General features: G+C 48.1%; 5 protein-coding genes across 5 annotated transcripts; 3 read left to right on the forward strand and 2 right to left on the reverse strand.

The window, feature by feature from the left end:
- Positions 1-358: 358 nt before the first annotated feature.
- On the forward strand, positions 359-758 carry BDV37DRAFT_277548 (elongin C; the record flags this gene model as incomplete). The annotated part of the gene is made up of 2 exons (XM_032085795.1): positions 359-482; positions 571-758. The coding sequence occupies 2 exons, from the start codon at positions 359-361 to the stop codon at positions 756-758; spliced, it is 312 nt and encodes a 103-aa protein (XP_031947216.1).
- Positions 759-1382: 624 nt separating this feature from the next.
- Positions 1383-2866, reverse strand: BDV37DRAFT_277549 (tRNA-splicing endonuclease subunit SEN54 family protein; the record flags this gene model as incomplete). Its single annotated transcript, XM_032085796.1, has 3 exons — positions 1383-1843; positions 1898-2685; positions 2751-2866. 3 exons carry the CDS (start codon positions 2864-2866, stop codon positions 1383-1385), a joined length of 1365 nt encoding a protein of 454 aa, XP_031947217.1.
- A 1108-nt stretch (positions 2867-3974) lies between these two features.
- On the reverse strand, positions 3975-6236 carry BDV37DRAFT_1871 (uncharacterized protein). Its single transcript, XM_032079591.1, has 5 exons — positions 5959-6236; positions 5364-5910; positions 5006-5310; positions 4781-4902; positions 3975-4731 (listed from the first exon to the last, which is right to left on the reverse strand). The coding sequence occupies exons 2-5, from the start codon at positions 5854-5856 to the stop codon at positions 4035-4037; spliced, it is 1617 nt and encodes a 538-aa protein (XP_031947218.1). The 5' UTR covers positions 5857-5910; positions 5959-6236; the 3' UTR covers positions 3975-4034.
- Positions 6237-9173: 2937 nt separating this feature from the next.
- BDV37DRAFT_235351 (uncharacterized protein) lies at positions 9174-10068 on the forward strand. Its single transcript, XM_032080477.1, has one exon. It carries the CDS (start codon positions 9216-9218, stop codon positions 9477-9479), a length of 264 nt encoding a protein of 87 aa, XP_031947219.1. The 5' UTR covers positions 9174-9215; the 3' UTR covers positions 9480-10068.
- Positions 10069-10675: 607 nt separating this feature from the next.
- BDV37DRAFT_1904 (DUF3431 domain-containing protein) lies at positions 10676-12152 on the forward strand. The gene is made up of 4 exons (XM_032079656.1): positions 10676-11000; positions 11093-11234; positions 11303-11884; positions 11941-12152. Exons 1-4 carry the CDS (start codon positions 10874-10876, stop codon positions 12053-12055), a joined length of 966 nt encoding a protein of 321 aa, XP_031947220.1. The 5' UTR covers positions 10676-10873; the 3' UTR covers positions 12056-12152.
- The last annotated feature ends 71 nt before the right edge of the window (positions 12153-12223 follow it).

Below are 12223 nucleotides of genomic sequence, written 5' to 3' on the forward strand. Positions count from 1 at the left end.
TGACTGAATGAATGTATGTGAACACTCAAAGCGATTGAAATGAAAACAAGGAAGACAACCAAGAAAGCTTCCAACGCTTTCAAACATACCAAGAAGAAAACAATAAGCTCAACAACCCATCCAAGAGGCACACATGCCAGAGGAAGTATATAAAGCCGGACATTGAAATTAAAATAGACTAAGAAAGCAGTTCATCGGAAAGCTTCCGCACAGACCACGTGGAGAAAGTTAAAACTTCCGTCACGACATCGCCGCGTCTCTTATCTCTCTTGTCCTGTCCCGCGTCCACCGTTGATCAAATCCAGCTGTCACCATCTCCTCCCCATATCGTCTCCGTTCTCACAACCTTAACGAGAAAATGGCTTCATCAGCTGCCGACTCAGAGTTCGTGACTTTGGTCTCGGGTGATGGGTTTGAATTTGTCCTTCCGCGCAGCGCGGCCTGTGTCTCTGGGACGATACGTCGGATGCTGGATCCTTCTAGTTCGTTTTCCCTGTTGCCTCTCGTTAATCCGTCCTCGCTGTGCTATCTTCTGGGATTCAGTGTGCTTACTGTGAGTTTGTTATTTAGGTAAATTCGCCGAAGCATTGACAGGTCGCTGCACACTAGAGAATATCAGCGGAATCGTTCTCGAGAAAGTCTGCGAGTACTTTTGCTATAACGAGAAGAATAAGAACCAGTCAAATGTTCCAGATATGGAAATTCCGGCGGAGTTGTGTCTAGAGTTGTTGATGGCGGCGGATTACCTGGATACATGATTTTTACCTCCGTATGTCAGGGATAATCTAGATCTTATTGGGTGCTGTGCTGACCAGGCTTTAGGCGACATACCCTTTCTGCGTTATGATCTGGATGATTTATTTATTTCGATTATTTCTTTTTACGGGCGGAGTTTGATCGTGGGTAGGATAGTGCGCATGGCGTTGGGCCTCGTGTATATATGGGTTTGTCCCGGTTGACACTACTAGAATACCGTGTCCTGAAGGCTATGGAGGGTAAACGGTATGACATGAACACAATACATCATGTTCTGGTATGGAAAACCACGCCCTTGTTCGTTCCCTATCAATACTGCACGCCATCTGAGCATCTACGTCCGATCTTCATCATAGACGGACGTCCTAAAGATGATGGCAGATGACGTCAATTCTCCCTCCTTCTACTAGGTCCTCATCCTTCTTCGCCATGGAGATCGAGACCTTATTCCTGGGGAGACATTTCTGTTTCGTACCATACTTTATGGCAGCCAAGATCAGTGTGGACCCATAACACGAATTGGCTGTGCTGTCGCCTCATGGTCCGGGTAGCGCCGTATAAATCTGGAAACTTTCTTGGTATGTTGTGTACTTATAAACCAGAATCATTACCAATAACGTTTGGCATCACCGGCCCTTGGGCTTCGGCCGGGGGTTGCGAGGATTCGCACCCCGTTTATTCCCGGAAGGAGCAGGTCTATTATATAGTTTTTCCTTTCCAAACGCTGCATCGGCGACCCGGAGGTAGCTTACAACGCCTTGGTCGACAACCGCCAAGACAACGTTCCGGTATCCATGTCGGAGTCGCATGTAGAGCATTCTTTCCATCTTCTCGCCTTTTGGCGGATCCAGGGGTGTGCTCTCAAGGAGGGTGCCGAGTTGAGCTAACGTTGGCACCGTAGTTTGCGTGCGAGCATTAACGACAGCAACTCTGAAGTCCGGTGCAGGAGGGGCAGATTTGCGGAATGGAGTAGATGGCTTGTAGACATAGAATACAACGCGGAATGGCAGTTTCGTCTGCGGGGCTTGGGATAAAGGAGCTGTAGGGTCGTAGAAAGGAATTATCGAAAGCTTGCGGTAGATATCATCTGTATAGCGTTAGAACGGAACCACGTTACAGAGACAATTTTAGCCTGACTCACTGTAATTGCGATGGATCCCAAGGCCAGCAACAGGCCCTACAGCCGTGGTAGTAGAGCTATGCAGCCAGTTCATAAATCGCCCATAGATTCCCGCCAGACCCGGACCTTGTCGCTTGGTTGATTCTGGGTCCTCGAACTCTTCCTCCGCCTCATCGTACCACCCAGGAGCTCGGATAAGTGTGTAACCCAACCTCCTCAATCCGGAGTAAACAGAAAACCGATCGATCGTTAACCCCCCATGTCCAATGAAACACGCATACGCAGCCTGCAAGCTCATTGGGATCCCAGAGTCCTCCGTCTCACCATCATCCTCACATCCCGTTGCTGACTGCAGCCACCTAACATCCAGACTGCCTCGCTCAAGCATATACAAAGCTTCCTCTGGCAGAAGCCAGATCCGACCCCACCGATCCGCGCGCCCCATGTTCTTGAAAAACTGTCCCTTCGGGTTCGTTACGTAGACGCAGGAATCCGGATGGACGTTTGCCCCAGTGCCTGCAGGCTTTTTAGACTGACTTTCCTCCGCCTCGGCGGTTTGTGCTGGGGTATCGTTCTCTGCAATGGTGTCTAGTGTTTTTGGCGTAGCTAATGATCGAGGCGGAGCAGGTCCATCGGGCGCGTAGATGCCAATGATCTGGTTCTTTGGATTGTGTAACCGCGGATGCGCAAGGGCATTGTGCATAGCCTGACGTGAGGCATCTAGGATATCGGCTTGGTACAGGGTTGGGTTCGGTTCGAAGTCCTTCTCACCGCGTTTGGGGAGAGTAGCTTGCGACGTATCTGCGAGGCTATTCTCCGAGTCAGTCCATGATATAACCATAATACGTGTGGGCTAGGAACCAGCAACACTGACAAGGAAAGATTGCTCAGCATGCGAAAGTCCTGCGTCTCATCGGACAAGTCCGTGTCGATGTGTGTCGCGGAGTCATGCGACGGAAGGTGAATGGCGGCTTCGTCTGTGTCGGCCATTGTGGTGGTTATAGTAGCTACGGGTGTAAGTAAAAACCGTCAATGGAAGATGAAAAAAGCTTCAAGGACCCTGCATCAGGTGGAGACCGGTCGAGGCGTAAGGAAGAAATCTAGAGCTCAAGAGACCAAGTGAGTGGTCAAGGTAAATTTCCGGAGACCGATTGGCGATAAAAAATCTCGGGTGACGCGAGCTTATCAGAGTTAATTTTCAGTTCCACTTTCGTACCGCGGGGAAGTTGTTAATATTGTTCCCCTTTCACCACACACTTTCGGTTCCTCCTCCAAACAATACCAGACGGTCCTAGAAATTCTTAAAGATTGCCTGTGGAAGCTGCTCATCACACCTAATTGTCTCTGGACACCCTTATGCAGATGTACATAACACAAAATGTGAACTGACTCAGTTAAATATCATCAGAGGTTAAGTCGGGTATAGGCAATTCACATTTTACACCCTCGCTTTATTTAGATATAAAAATAACTAAAAATCCATCTTTGGTTTCCTTCAAGACTCCATTCTCTAAGGGTGCCTTTCCCAAGAAAACCAGAACCATATCTTCACCTTGACCTAGCGGTCGACATGCGCTGCTACTTGGAATACGATGTCATATAGAAAGACTGGAAGAACGATCCAAAACATGTCATTCACAAGAGGAAAGATTATCCTTGTGAGGACTCTAAGAAAAGAGTGAATCAAGAACTATGTCCCGATCCTTGTCCCGATCCTGTTCCATAGTATGTATTTTTAGAAGCTATGGATTAGTATATCGGGGGTGGAACCGAAGAATTCTATAAAATCACTAAAGTTCTACCATCCAGTTTTAGTTAGCTGTACTTCCACTGTACTCAAATCAAGTATACAGCCTACACCGTTTCGTCAACCGTAGGACCTCCGCATAGGCAATCCGGCCTGGTGAAATCGCGTTCGCTCGGTGGCCAGGTGTGCTTAAGTAGGGATATATCGACTTAATGAGACTAAGTATCCTGATTCATATAGAATTGTTGTTAATATCTGCCATAAGGTATATACATTAGGGTTGATAAATTGACCCTTCATCTCCGAGACGCGGGGACATATAGCGGCCGCAAGAAATAGATATCGCCGAAAAGCAGTCAGCTCGAAGAAAGCATGAAAACAGAAAAAAAAGGAAAGAAAGACCACAAAAAATTACTGGCCGTGCACAGACGACAGCAGCGAATCAGGAGTCCAGCTATCATCAGCTAAGAAAAATAGCTTGCCCTCCTGTGCACGACACAGCATATTCAAAAGACACTTTTCGACACCCCTACGTGCCTCAAGACTCAGATGGCCCAGAACGTCCGTCATCTTCATGACATAGTCGATCTTCGCGGCTCCGTCTGGGTGATATGCCACGAAGTGGTGATGCAGGAATGCACGCAGACTGTACACTGATGTTTCCCATACGTTTCGCGAGGTTGCAAGAGCCACATCCAGTAATGCCATGTCGTTATGAATCTCAGGCGCGGGTAACGCTGCCGTGACATGCGAGCGGGATATGGATTCTTGCATCGTTATGCAGATGGAGAATAGGCAAGCCAGTCTATCGTAGTCGGAGGGAAAACTGGCAGTCTGGGGAGGACTCTCGTTGGCTAGGTGGAAATTCGACCGTAGGAGTAAAACGGCATCGTACAGAGAGGGGTAAGACGCAAGACCGTCCATATATAGCCGAGATGAAAATGCCATGAGAGTTCGCATGTCCTGGATGAATGATATCAGCCATAGGCAGCGGACTTTCTGTGTATCCACTAATGCTGCTTTCGCGGCATTGTGGAAGGACTGTTCGGATATTTCTGATATGTTGTTCGACGACGCGAACCACGTTGGTTTGGACATTAAGGAGACACTGCTTGACACATTAGCTATGACACTGCCATAGCCATATAGAAGCTTACAGATAAACGACAAGCTCCAGCCGCCAATTATCGTGCAGTTTATCAATACCACCCCGTGCGTCAATCATTCTTTGAAGGCCAGTGCGATGCACCATCCACTCCTCTTCCGTCCCCCAGTATCTCTGCACATGAGTCAGTCATGTATCAATTTGAGCCACCAGACAAGCCGGGTGGGAAGAGAAGAGGGGCACATTGGGAAAACATTGCGAGAGGGAGCGAACGTGCCTCAAATGTTAAAAGCCGAATAACAGCAGCAAAGGCATCGTTACTCAGCGATTTCTCTGGGTCGGCCATCCATGTAGAGAGTATGCTCACTGCCTCTGATTTATACTTCAACGCATCGGCAGAGACGGTTCCTTTTGAAGGGTTCATTCCCGCGTAGAGATGGTCCAGATGAGCTGCTGAGTGGGCCATAATACCATAGAAAGAAGCAGCGTTGGAGAGATCCAGGGGGAACCAAACATCTTTCATCGGGTTGAAGCTCGGAATGGCGACATCTTCGAACATCATAGTCGCGTGGGTAATTAGCCCTGGCATCGAATTAGCCACTCTGGCACATAGGATTATCCCTCATCGAACACACAGTGATGGAGCAATTTGTGATGTTTACTTGTCAATTGAACCGGAAACATCTCAAAGGGGTCGAGCCTGGAAGACGCGAGGGCGTGGTTGAGTCCAGTTAAGGCCTGTATTGGCACCCCAGCATGCTGGGCTTCGGTGTTTTCTTCGCCGTAATCCGAGTATCTGGTCTTTATACGAGTCGGACTGGGCTGGTGCAGTAGGAACACATCCTCGGTACAATGATAGTCAACTACTGGTTCAGAAGCGCGGTTTGGCTTCGGTTTACTATTCTCCACGGGGCTTGTGTGAGGCAATATTTTCCTCTGGGTTCGGCGATCTTCTGATTTTTGCTTGCGCCGTTGGCGCTGCCTCCAATGCTCCCGCATTGCATGACTGCGAGCTTCAGCCAAGGTGCCCTCGGTTACGAAGGCGAAGCGGGAACCTCCATCCTCTGAGGAGTGAGACGGGGACCGCCCAGTGTGTGACGGTGAATGTTTCTCAAGTCGTGGACTCATGGTTTAAAAATATGGGATGCTTTCCGGGCGAGTCATGGAAATCTCTTTGTGATCCTACTGGACATGTTAGTGGCAATAGCTTCTGACGCACGTAAGTAGTACTGGCGGAGTTCGTCACACATGAATTTGTCTTCATGAACGACTCAATTCAAGCTATGTATCCTAAACCAGATTGTGTTATCGGGAACTACAAGAGTATGCGAAACTGTTTCTCATGACGTTGTGAAACCGGTAGGTGAATTTGCAGCTCTGGTCCTTTAAGCAAGAAGGGAAATTCGACGGGGTCTTTTGATGAATTCTTAGTCATGATCAGCTGATCCACTCGGTGGAAGAATCTTCCTGGCTCGTTTTTCTAGTGACACTGCCTCTGGTCAATGCCACGTGGGGACAACATTTTATTCGGTGCTGTCACTCTGTGGTGGGAATAGAGTGTACTAGTATATTCTTGTGCTGGTGCTAATTGATCCATAGAGGCACTCGTCGTGGCGAAGGCGTGTCACCCTTCAGCGCCATGACGTATTCCGTTATTGAAGACGTACTGGCTTCCTCGGTCTTCAACAAAAGTTAATGCTGTAGTAACTCGGCTCCAGGAATTTCGTGTGGTATCCCCAAATCGAGACCAGCGGGCAAATGAACAACATCCACGGGTTGCAATTTCTCAGCTGCGATCGGCATCATAACCACCCCCAGCTAATCCCCTTTTGTCGATAGTCTAGATCGAGTCGCATGAGAAATTCGGGTCGGTGGCGTTCCTTGGATACGACAACCAATCGGTCTTCGGGAAGATCCACACCACTTTCCTCCCTGTAGGGTCGCGCGAGTCCCGCCGGTGCATCGGTTGTCCTCGCCTATAGTCCACCATGATAGGGCGGTATTGCTTTTGCCACAGGGGAGGTTGACAGCTCCACCCATATGGACTTCTTAAAACTTCAAGGTTATGGCTCGGTCGGTGATGTAGGTTTCTGGCCACACACAACATGACTGCGAAACGGTTTAGCGGACAATATAGCTTCCAGCTCACCTACAAGTGGGCTATAGTACGGAGTATGCACGTTAGGATTCCGGACATCCCTTTTCGCCCCTGACACAAGCACATTAACCTCCTCTTTCGACCAGCCTTCAAACCTTGTGAGGGTCGCCATGGCCCCTGCCTCGAAGCCAGTTAGATCAGCACTACCAGCGGTCGACCTGGTCCCACATACATAATACTTGATCCTTCGGCCAGCCTCCAACAGGAGCACGGTACTTCTGCACGTGAACCTCTTCAAACCCTGCTTCTTGGAGCCACTCACCTAGACGGACCTGGACTAATCATAAACCCGGCCTTGGTGAAACTGCCACAAACTACCGAGTAGTATTTCTTAACCGAGGTGCCTTTGATGGACCCATCCTCGACATCCCAGTCCTGAAACACAACTTATCCTCCAGGCTTCGTGTACCCGTTGGAGTAAATCAGGGGATCATGTTGTGAGAGGGGAGGCTCAACTTGTATGCCTCAGTTATGAGCCTCAGCCAGTTCTTCACGGTTCCAGCCAAATATCGACCATGGATGAAGTCGAATTGGTCTTGGTAGATCCAATCATTCTCGAAGTCGTCGACCAAGGACCTAGCATTTGGAGGGACACTGCGACATCATTCTATCAGTGGGGCCCAGCACACAGAAGTTGACGACCCACAATTGAGGCTGTATTGGGCTCAAATCCATTCCAATACCCTGGAAAGCGCTAATGTCAGCTCAAGGGCCGTTGCTCTAATTTAATGTAGATCGGCCCAATCTCCGCTGATGGGTGGCTGTCGGCTGTTCAAGTTAGTACAGAACCTGAAGGCGTATTGATCTAGGGACTTCACCAAAATCCATTACCCATATCCCTGTTCCAGCGCCGACGTCTAACACACGTCCTGGCGGAGACTCGATAGGGGCCAGAAACAGTTTCCTGTTTATCATTACCAGTAGCATCTCATACCAAGCCTAGCGGATTCTTGTTCGTCATTGGGTCCAAGGTATTCTGTCATACTATGAGAATGCATCGACTTTGCTTTGTTTGGGGTAAATTCTTACTGCCGTCGCGGTAACCATGATAGCGTTTGCTATTTTCATAGCGATATGCAAGTGCAGATGAAGAGAGAGAAGTTGAGTAAGCTAACCTAGTAGTCGTCAATATCCTGTATCACAGCTAGAGAAAGAATGCATCTGACAATCCTTGTCCATATGAGGAGCTGTTATCGGTGGCCTGTATCGTGATGGGTTCAGAGTATTGTCAGTGGTTGGAAGGTTCAATAGTTCTGGAAGTCCACCCACTTCAAGATCAACCTCAATCACAGGAAGCCGAGTGGTATCACCACTGTCAGCTTGAATAAGTCGAGACTTATCAGATAATACTTCTAGCAAACCAAGGAGGTATCCTTCGATTGTTGATTGTCGGAAGTCCAAGGGTAGTTGGCGATTATTGAGAGAATGAAAAGCTGGGGTTGGCCCTATATGCGAAAATAGGCCGCACACTTCCCTGTTCTTTTAACGAGCATAAGTATCTATATTGAAGCGTTCATATGGCCTAGGAAGATCATCCGATGTCTCTCAAACAATGAAATCGCCCAGTTCGGACAGCTGCACTAGCCAAGGTGCGTCCCTAGCTTCATTTAGCTTACGGTGTACAAGTGCGCCAGCGGTCGTCGGCATGTCAACAGTTTTCATTTTGGAACATTTAGTGCTGGTTATAGCACAGTTACCTCCGTGCAAAAGAGTCAATAACAGATAAATGCGGCAGATCTTCTCTAAGTCGATTCAATTAGACTTGTTTCTGGAAGAGTCGCCATGCAGTAATCTCCCTCTGGTCCATCCAAGTTTTATGGACAAGGTATGGCTTAGAAAGGGTTTTGTCTAACTTCATTGCCAAACAATTCCACTTTGTAGATACTAGTAATAAGGTGATAGAGAACCTATTACAGTTGCAGTGTGTAGAATAAGAATGATCGATATTGTTACTTGAGCTTCTGTCCTTTGCCTCTATAATTAACATTAGATCCTTCTTAATAGTGATATATTGATCCATATGTCTCTTCGACCGCTTGCAGGAAATCTGGCTAATAAGATCAAGTGTGGATCACATACTCATTGAGTGCTTGGGGCCAGACATTACGCACCTCTCGCTCAACTTTGGCCTGGCTCCCACCGAGTAGATTGTATAGTATTAGTGAGAAAGATTCTTAGCCGTATTATTAGTGTATTTCTATCTAATTGCTTCCTGTATATTTTTCAAGCAATTTTTATTGTTTTCTATATAGTAACTGTCAGTTTTTTAAGCTTACTATAAAGAATCATAACCGATAGCCGGGAAAATATTCCTACGGAGTACAAAGTAATGTTAGACCCGAAGGTGCTCGAGCCCGTGTCAAAAAACTTTGCAGGGGAACAATTTTTGTTTAACCAGTTCAGCGTTCCCATTGAGCCATCAGTTGCTAATCTACTAGCGGAGCTCCGTACACTACGCATCCTTGTATATCTTACCTTTTTAGTATGTTTTATCATATTTCACCCTCTTTGCAACATCTTTTCCCTATTTCAAGGAGTTTCCTTTCCCATCGAGTGCGTGACTTCAAGTAATCAAAGCCCTTGGCGCGTATGACCAAACTAGCGAGTATTCAAATCCTTGCCCAGGTGTTGATTAATACTTTAGAGGCCGGCTTACCCATATGATCTAGGCACGCGAGGGAACAATAGCCGACAGCTCTCGAATAGGTGTCCCTTTCTGGGACGCCTTTGACAGACACCTTCTCTTCTTAATCTAATAATGTGATTCTCGCAATGCCTTTGGTATATGAAATAGTCCACTTATAGTGATCCCTCCACTACTTTTACCAGGTTGCTTTCGCTGTCCATTGCTAGTGATGACATGGCAATATCCATGCCCAGTCAATGCCAATCCTCCACACTTCACTACTCCGGATGCTCATTGAGGTAGTACTGCGATATCTCTTCCTCAGTCAAAGTCACTCATTGTGGATCCATCGATGCGTGATCTGGTGGAGCTCCTGGTTCCTGACACGGGACGGATTGCTCCGCCTAACCAGACCTAGAATTTAACACTGCACGTCGCTAAACTTCAGTAGGAAAGTCGTCACGTTAAATTTCTCGAATTTTCGGGCTCAAAATCAGAATCAGAATAAAAATAAATAGGCGGGGCTATCATTAATCACACCAATGGTGGACGCGGCACGGAAATGATATGCATATATAATTTGCGGGAAAGGTCTCGGCCATGACAGATCACTTATTTATACTGTACTCCGGAGTAGTTAGGTATTTTATTGACAGGACTTTTGTATTCCGCGGACATCTTGGCTTGGTAGGTGATTGGTTGTCAGTTTAAATCGGGACTATTCTGCTGTCTACTTAATCACACAAGGTGCCACGCAAGCTTCGTCGTCACTGAGCGTGCCAGTCTGGGAGGGCCGATGAAAAACATATTCCGAGCAGTGATTATTACCCACCTAGGCACTACGATTCGAAGAACGATCCAACATCAAAAATGTCCCCATTGGTTCTCCTTGGGGCTCAAAGACATTGTAATAAGTTAAATAAGTTGTCCCTAATCCTAAAGGGCGATGGTGACGAAGACTAGTAGTTGGGTGGCTCGTGCCGCATACCAATGGTATGACAGTAATGGCCCCACTGGGGCCTTCCGCTCATCCAGATTCTGTTGATTGGAGAACCATTAGTTGATATTCAGGATGCGATTCGCCCCTTACCGTGAGGCCATCCATGGATCCACTCAGGTTCTGCCCCCAATTCTGTTTTTTTTTTTTTCTCCGTAGGACGTAAGGCAGACCTGCCAGGATTTGTGCTTTGGGGTTGAGGCTCCATCGTAGTGGTCCATCGACTCTCCAACAAAATGGCTGATAACACCTAGTTCAATGCATCGACCACTCTTGACACGCTTCATCCTCCCATCCCCTCCGCCATTCCCTTGCTTCTCCCCCATTTCGGCCTCTCGCCCGTGAGAGTGCTCATACATCTATAATGTCTAAGAGACGGTTGTTTCGCTGGCCTGCCCCTCGAACGGTGTGTTTAGGATGTTTGGCACTAGTTTTCACCACTCTGGTGACTATGTTCTTATACATGAGCGAGCCGTTGGACATCCAACCCGGTATGTATACTTATCTCAGCCCCCCCCTATCTCCCCATTCCGAGAGGGAGTTTCCCACATTCCCAATGATATCATGGCTCATAGATATCTAGAGCCTGAGCCCGTCAACAACCAAGTCTTTCGCCAATTATCCGAGATCACGAACACCTACACGAATGCAAGTGAAGTTGGACTGGTGCTAGCAGCCACGCAAAGAGAGGACCTTAACTGGCTCCTCAATTATTGCCGGGATCAGTACGATATTGTACCACCCCAAATCACGGACCGCCTCAATGCTAATGATTAACCTTAATTGCCCACAGCGGAACAATCCCTTTCATTTATACCACAGATACCCCTCCCGCCCCTTACCTTCTCGTCCCTGAGACAACTCGCGGTCGCGAGGCCACCGCCTATCTATCCTATCTGGTAGACTACTATGATCAACTCCCAAAGTACACCATCTTCATCCACTCCAACGTTGACCAGTGGCACAACGACCTCTTCGGCCCGCGCACCAGCTCCGTGCTGCCCCATCTCCGTCTCGAAGCCGTCGACGCGCAAGGATATGTCAATCTCCGCTGCGAGCATAACCCTGGTTGTCCGACGAGCGTCAACCCATGGGACCCGACGCAGATTGACATCGAAAAAGATGACATCCGCGCGTACTTCCCCCAGGTCTACGAGACTCTCTTCAATGTCGGCCCGGAGAAGGTTCCCCAGCATATCGGCAATGTCTGCTGCGGACAGTTCGCCGTGAGCCGGGAACGGATCCTCCAGCGACCGCGACACGATTACGAGCGGATGCTTAAGTGGGCGGCGGAGACGGAGTTGACGGATAGTTTTGGCGTCGGGTGGGTGTTTGAGAAGGTGTGGCATATTGTTTTCGGCATGAAGGACATATAGTAAGTTCTTTTGGGTTCCTGTCTTTTACGATGGGGGAGATGCTAACGGGCCGCAGTTGTCCGCGTTACGAACAGTGCCGATGCGATGCATATGGATGGTGCGGGCCGTTGCCGTCGGGCGAAACACTGCAGGCAGTGCGAGCCCCGCGGTCCAAGGGAATTTCGACCTGAATAGATGATTGTTAATGTTGATGTATACTACCATGGATATACACTGGTTACGAGTTTAGCACCTAATTGATGTTTTTTTCGGTCAAACCCATGTCATTCGTCCCAGATTTATCTACCATAATCCCACCGGATGAAAGCCGGACCTGGACTGGATAATACAGGGAATTG

This window comes from Aspergillus pseudonomiae, assembly GCF_009193645.1.
Source record: "Aspergillus pseudonomiae strain CBS 119388 unplaced genomic scaffold BDV37scaffold_1, whole genome shotgun sequence".
NCBI classification, from domain to species: Eukaryota; Fungi; Ascomycota; class Eurotiomycetes; order Eurotiales; family Aspergillaceae; genus Aspergillus; species Aspergillus pseudonomiae.